Source organism: Silene latifolia, chromosome X, assembly GCF_048544455.1.
Source record: "Silene latifolia isolate original U9 population chromosome X, ASM4854445v1, whole genome shotgun sequence".
Classification (NCBI taxonomy): Eukaryota; Viridiplantae; Streptophyta; class Magnoliopsida; order Caryophyllales; family Caryophyllaceae; genus Silene; species Silene latifolia.
This window is the reverse complement of record NC_133537.1, coordinates 66,670,075-66,677,822: the sequence shown is the minus strand read 5'-3', so window position 1 is coordinate 66,677,822 and position 7,748 is coordinate 66,670,075. Positions and strand designations below refer to the sequence as shown.

The 7,748-nt window shown below is 42.4% G+C and overlaps 1 protein-coding gene across 1 annotated transcript; it reads left to right on the top strand.

The window, feature by feature from the left end:
* Nucleotides 1-1,464: 1,464 nt before the first annotated feature.
* LOC141617523 (uncharacterized) lies at nucleotides 1,465-3,618 on the top strand. The gene is made up of 3 exons (XM_074434717.1): nucleotides 1,465-2,624; nucleotides 2,925-3,099; nucleotides 3,220-3,618. The coding sequence occupies exons 1-3, from the start codon at nucleotides 1,465-1,467 to the stop codon at nucleotides 3,616-3,618; spliced, it is 1,734 nt and encodes a 577-aa protein (XP_074290818.1).
* The last annotated feature ends 4,130 nt before the right edge of the window (nucleotides 3,619-7,748 follow it).

The window sequence follows — 7,748 nt, the reverse complement described above, 5'->3', positions numbered from 1 at the left end:
CCGAGGCATCTCCGGGATGTGTCCTTGAGTATTTGCGGACAAAGGCTCGCCAGCCGTGGTAAGGAAATGTACCCGAGGCATCTTCGGGATGTGTCCTTGAAAGGTTGCGGAAAAAGGCTCGCCAACCATGATAAGGAAATGTACCCGAGGCATCTTCGGGATCTGTCCTTGAAAGGTTGCGGACAAAGGCTCGCCAGCCATGGTAAGAAAATGTACCCGAGGCATCTTCGGGATCTGTCCTTGAATGTTTGCGGACAAAGGCTCGCCAGCCATGATAAGGAAATGTACCCGAGGCATCTTCGGGATCTGTCCTTGAATGTTTGCGGACAAAGGCTCGCCAGCCATGGTAAGGAAATGTACCCGAGGCATCTTTGGGATCTGTCCTTGAAAGGTTGCGGACAAAGGATCGCCAGCCAATGGTAAGGAAACGTACCCGAGGCATCTTCGGGATCTGTCCTTGAATGTTTGCGGACAAAGGCTCGCCAGCTAATGGTAAGCAAATGTACCCGAGGCATCTTCGGGATCTGTCCTTGGAAGGTTGCGGACAAAGGCTTGCCAGCCATTGGTAAGGAAATGTACCCGAGGCATCTTCGGGATCTGTCCTTGAAAGGTTGCGGACAAAGGCTCGCCAGCCACGGTACAGTCGATTAATGGATCAAGGGAATAGCCGCGTCAAATGGGCTCGTTTGAACGTAGCAAACTCGTGATGCCGCCGTTGAACTTGAATGAGAATAGCCGCGTCAAAAGGGCTTGTCTTGAAAGTAGCGAACTCATGATGCCGCCGTGGATACAGTGAATTTGGATTTTCACTATCACTGTTTTTGGAATGAGTGGGTTCCGCGAGGAAGCCCCCTGCTGGTAGTGAATTTGGAATTTTCACTATTTAACTGAAGTGACGGTTTATGTGCCGCCGTTGACATTTGATGGAAATAGTGAATTTGGAATCTTCACTATTAATTGAAGTGACGGTTTATGTGCCGCCGTTGACATTTGATGGAAATAGTGAATTTGGAATCTTCACTATTGATTGAAGTGACGGTTTATGTGCCGCCGTTGACATGCGATGGAAATAGTGAATTTGGAATCTTCACTATTGATTGAAGTGACGGTTTTGTAGGCACGGAAAATTTATTAATGTGCCGAATAAATAAAATAAATTAATTATTTTGAGTTAATACCAAATTTTAACTTAATTTAATTAATTTGTCCTGATTAAATAAAATGTGGGTCGATTCGGATTACAAAAGGAGTTATTCGGATCACTAAACCCAGAAAGAATTAAATTTGGGCCAAGGTTACTTATAAACCCATAAATGGGCCTCTGGCCACTAAACCCATCAAGAAGTTATTCGGATCACTAAACCCATCAAGAAGTACTTGGCCAGCGCGCCAGTACTGGGGGCACCAATTCCAGGAAGGCCACGTGTCCTCTACATTGCAGCACAAGAACGCTCACTGGGGGCAATGTGTGCTCAAGAAATTGAAGACCACAAGGAGAGAGCACTCTACTACTTGAGTCGTACCTTGGTTGGAGCTGAGTTGAATTACGCGCCCATAGAGAAGATATGTCTTGCTTTGGTGTTCGCCATCCAGAAGTTGAGGCACTACATGCAGGCACATACCATACATGTGGTCTCAAAAGCTGATCAAATCAAGTACATACTCTCAAGACCAGTCTTATCTGGAAGACTTGCGAAATGGGCAATGTTACTTAAGCAGTATGACTTGGTGTTCGTGCCTCAAAAGGCTGTCAAAGGTCAAGCTATCGCCGACTTCTTTGCTGATCATCCAGTGCCAGCAGAGTGGGAAATTTCAGATGACCTCCCAGGAGAAGAAATTTTCTATATGGACGTCCGACCTCCATGGCAAATGTACTTCGACGGTGCTGCAAGGCAAGATGGAGCTGGAGCTGGAGTTGTATTCGTAACTCCAAAAAATCATCTCATACCATATGCCTTTACACTCACTCATTTGTGCACAAATAATATGGCGGAATACCAAGCTCTCATACTCGGCCTTCAAATGGCAATCGAAATAGGTGTCAGGGATATGGACATATATGGAGACTCAAAGCTGGTGGTCAACCAAGTCCTTGGTGAATACGAAGTAAAAAAGGAAGACTTGATTCCCTACCATCAACAGGTATTACAACTGCTGAATCAACTTGACGACATTCATGTTGGTCATGTGCCAAGAAGTGCCAATAAGTTGGCTGATGCGCTTGCTAATCTTGCAGCCACTTTGGCACTGGGGGCAGAAGAGTCTATGCAAGTCCCTGTCTGCAACCGTTGGGCAGTATCTTTGCTTGAAGGAGAAGAAAATGTAGACACAACCAACATGATATGCGTCCACACAGCTGATGAAGATGATTGGCGTCAACCTATCATTGATTTCTTGGACCACCAAAAATTACCTGATGATCCTAGACACAAGGTTAAGATACGTCGACGTGCTCCAAAGTTTATTCACTATAAAGGGACGCTCTATAAACGTTCTTTCTCAGGCCAATGGTTGAGGTGTCTAAGCAAGGACGAAGCTGTTGAAGCAATGCATGAAGCTCACTCTGGAATTTGTGGCGCTCATCAATCTGGGCCTAAACTTCCCGATCGCATAAAGAGAATGGGGTATTACTGGCCAACCATGGTGCAGGATTGTATGGACTTCGCGAAAAAATGTAAACCTTGTCAGTTCTACGCAAACTTCATACACCAACCGCCAGAACCGTTGCACCCCACTGTTTCTTCATGGCCCTTTGAAGCTTGGGGACTTGATGTTGTGGGACCTCTTACTCCAAAGACCTCAAATGGACACGAGTATATACTCGCTGCCACTGACTACTTCTCAAAATGGGCAGAAGCCATCACATTATGGGAAGTGAAGAAAGAAAATGTTGTGGACTTCATTCGAACCCAAATCATCTACAGATACGGCATACCTCAGCGTATCACAACTGACAATGGGAAACAATTCTTCAATCATTTGATGACAAGTCTGGGAGAAAAATTCAAGTTCAAACAGTACAAGTCATCCATGTACAATGCTTCTGCAAATGGTTTGGCTGAAGCCTTTAACAAGACCCTTTGCAATTTGTTGAGAAAAGTAGTAGCAAAATCGAAGCTAGATTGGCATGAAAGAATTGGTGAGGCGTTGTGGGCATATCATACCACATACAAAACACCTACTCAGGCAACCCCGTATGCGTTGGTGTATGGAGTATAGGTCGTGTTGCCATTAGAGCTACAGATCCCTTCCTTGCGCATCGCTATTCAAGAAGGACTCACGGATGACGAAAATGACAGATTGCAATTAGCAAAGTTGGAAGCTCTCGATGACAAGAGATTAGAGGCTCAACAAAAGCTCCAGTGCTATCAAGCAAGGTTGTCACGCGCATTCAACAAAAAGGTGTGCCCTCGTTCTTTCCAAGTAGGAGACCTCGTCCTTGCAGTACGAAGACCAATCATCACCTCTTACAAGCCAGTTGGCAAGTTCACCTCTAAGTGGGATGGTCCATACGTGGTACATGAGGTTTACACAAATGGTGCTTACAAAATCGTGGATGAAGACGGCGTTCGGGTATGCCCAATTAATGGGAAGTTTTTGAAGCGTTTCTATTCTTAAATCCCAACAGTGAAGGCTCCTAAGCAAGAGTGTAAACTGCAAGTCCAAGCTCCTAAGCAAGAGCGTAAACTGCAAGTCCAAGCTCCTAAGCAAGAGGTTAAACTGCATACAAAAAAAAAAAAAAAACTCCAAAAAAAAAAAGAATAAAAAAACTTTCCATCTTTTATGAACTACGTCGGCTTGATCTTGTGAAATACATTTTGTGCTTCACAAGTACGTAGGCAACTTGGGTGAACATGTAGCTCAAGTGCAGCCACACCTCCAAACAAAAAAAATCCCTCTCTTGAACTACGTTGGCTTGATCTTGCAAGTTGTCATCTTGGTAGCTTTGCAAGTACGTAGGCAGTTTGAGCAAACACTTTGTTCAAGTGCAGCCACACCAAAAAAAAATTACATCAAAATAATTACTCCTGGCCCGCAAGAGTTTAAACTGTGTACGGCTAAAATTACAATCAATCATCAACCAAGTTTGTAAAAGACCAAGACCATGTTAATCGATGATGAATTTCGCTTGAGCTGGGTTTTCACACTCTTTGCTTTAAAGAGGTCACATCGCATACAGGTGATGAAATGGTGTAGCAATCTGGCACATCAAGGCTTGAAACTTCCTTACAATCAACGAGCGGGTTCATTGCATGGTAACTCCAAAGGGAACCCAAGATGACCCATCCAGGAGTAGCTCGTACTCTCTTGGAGTCTACGAGTCAAGTCCATTTCGAGTTGCAGCCCTGCAAAAAAAAGGACAAGTACAAGTTAATATAGAGAATATGAGGAAGTCTTTTGCAAGTAGGGGGGACATCAGGTCTAGAAGTTTATTCGTCCGGCAGGTCTCATGAGGATAGGGTAATGAAATAATAGTCTTCATAAGGGGGTTCACCCTAACTGGCAATAAGTCTTCAAAAGTGTGTCGCGATGACCCGAATGGGTTCACCCTGACACAACCTGTCGCGATGACCCAAAAATGGGTTCACCCTAACAGGCAATAAGTCTTCAAAACTGTGTCGCGATGACCCGAATGGGTTCACCCTGACACAACCTGTCGCGATGACCCAAAATGGGTTCACCCTAACAGGCAATAAGTCTTCAAAACTGTGTCGCGATGACCCGAATGGGTTCACCCTGACACAACTTGTCGCGATGACCAAAAATGGGTTCACCCTAACAAGCAATAAGTCTTCAAAAATGTGTCGCGATGACCCGAATGGGTTCACCCTGATACAACCTGTCGCGATGACCCAAAAATGGGTTCACCCTGATAAGTAATAAGCCTTCAACGGTAGACAAATAAGACTGCCTCGCATGAAGATATCGACAAGTCGAAATTGGCTGAAATAACTTGTCTGGAATAATGAAATCTTCCGCGGTTGATAAACAAATTGAATTGGTTGGCTAGAAAGACGGAACATGATATCTGCATGAACGGCCAACAGACAAGTATACATACAAAGCAAAGAATATACATATTATATTAAGTATGGTTTAAGCAAAGAGGATGAGAATGTTACCTCAAAAAAGACTGTAACATGAGCTGTTAATCAACAACAAAGGATTAGTAATTTAGTATTCGCATGAGATTACTTTAAAAGGAAGGAAGTGCATTAAAAATCCACTACCTACCCAAGCATCTGGCAAAGTGAAATTATTTTATTCATAGAAAACCAAACCCATCTCCCTTTCGTAACCAAGTTCATCCCTGCCAACAATTTACATTTCTTTAGACCTCGAGACAGCCAAACATAATAAATCAAAGGTCAAAGTTGAAAAACAAAAAATCCTTAGTCCAAACTCCAAAGTCAGACGAGATGCAAGCTAAATCAAGATGCAATTGGGGCAGATTACTCATGAAGCTATTATTCGAGTCAGTCCATGATGAACTCTAATCAAAATTCAGGCAAGTATTTACCGGAAATGGGTCGATATTTTCAGGTTAACGGTGCAAGCATCAACTGATCAACGAAAAAAAAAAAAAAGGCATTCATCCTATTCTGACTAGATTTAAAAGATTGTCGCAAGCATCGAAGATTCGAAGCGGGTTTCGAGCATCGTCTGCTGAATAAGCACGCATACATGGCCATAAATCCATATCCAAGGCAAGAATCCAGATTAGTCCTGAGAGTTTCTTACCAAATATTCGATTAGCGCCCGACGCCGCAAAATTCAGAACAGAGGAAATACCTTGCTGTGTAAAACAAAAACAAAAACAAAAAAAGCACAGTTGTGGAATTATATTCGAGTCAGTGTTCATTCAGTCATACAATGAAGATAAACATGAGAAATCAAGGCGAAACGATGTTCGTTGGCAATGAAACTCTACTATACATGAAAAGAAAACAAAGAAGTAAAGAGTATGGTGTTGTGTCCAGTGTGCTTGAAAGTTATTGACAATTAAAAAGGACTGCAGCAAGAATCGGCATGACAAAAAAATACCGGCTAGAAGGTGTTTGTTTGCCTCAGAGGTTCGTGCGCATGATGAAGGGCTGAAAGCATTTATATATAGGTTGTGGGTGTCCTTAAACCCTACTTCTAAATATAATCGTTGTCGAAGAAATATAGTATTCAAGAAGAATAAGGAAACTGCATGACGGTGGAATTCTTGAAGAGTACTTACCTAAAAAAAGGAGAGAACTTTAGTTTTCTATTAGTCTAGCTCAATCTTAATTATATGGAAAGTAGGTACAGTGCACTAATTACGTAGCCCTAGTGGCCATGATAAGATCATGGTACTGATTGGGATTACGTGATATATATATACTCCATCAACGTGTTGTCCATCAAGTCAGATAATGACGGGATGGCATTAAAAAGAAAATAAACGGACTACATCTATGACAAGTTGAGGTGCCATCGACTTCAAAGTCAAGAAAAAAATTCAAATAAGCTCTCTCTCACGACTGGTCATTCGCCAAGTCAAATAATGACAGGGTGACGTCGAAAGAATTTCAGAAGCGACTACCCTTACGACAAGTGTGGGTATGACTCGACTTCCAAATCAAACACAAATTCACCCGCCAAGTTAGATAATGACAGGGTGACGTTAAAAAAATTGGTCATCCTTACGATAAGTTCGGGTACCTGCTCACTTTCAAGTCAGACAAGTAAAAAAAAAATGCGTTATCCCCCTTGTCTAAAAAATGATGACAGGGTGACATCAAAAAAAATTCCGCAAGCTACTACCCTTACGACAAGTTCGGGTACGCTACTCGACTTCCAAAAAAAAAAAAGTCGCTCGCCAAATCAAATAATGATAGGGTGACATTACAAGAAAAATGGATTGTCTCAAACGACAAGTTGAGGTGCCCTTGACTTTCAAGTCAAATACAAATTCATCCGCCAAGTTGGATAACGACAGGGTGACAAAAAAAAAGATGGATCATTCTTGCGATAAGTTAGGGTGTTCATTATCAATTTCCAAGTCAAATCAAGTCAAGTGGAGCTGTCTTCGCAATAAGGGCGCTCATTATCGACTTCCAAGTCAAAGCAAAATCGAGACCCCGCCACGTCAAGACACCGGGAGGTGCACGTGACAAGGTCCCGAGGGGGCAATTTGTAGGCACGGAAAATTTATTAATGTGCCGAATAAATAAAATAAATTAATTATTTTGAGTTAATACCAAATTTTAACTTAATTTAATTAATTTGTCCCGATTAAATGAAATGTGGGTCGATTCGGATTACAAAAGGAGTTATTCGGATTACTAAACCCAGAAAGAATCAAACTTGGGCCAAGGGAGCTAATAAACACACAAATGGGCCTGTGATCATCAAAGTCCAATAAGGAGATTTGAAACTCTATAAATAAAGCTCTTCTCATTCATTCAAAGGGCTGAAAATTCATAATTTCAAAGGAGCTAGAGAGAACAAGGTACAAAATTCCTACAAATCCTCTCTGTCAAAATCGTTGCAAGCAGTCAACAAGCACATCAAATCGTGCCGCCTGCGTTGAAGATTCAATCACAAATTCAAACCTTCAAGAGAGATTCAAGTCATCGCGACCCTCTCAAGAAATCAAATCTACATCGCGTGTAGAGCAATTAAATTTGTCTACACGCGCACCCCTCACGTGTACCCCGTACACGTACCCCTTACAGCATAATAGAATCAGAGGATACATTAGAGATTGTACACGTACT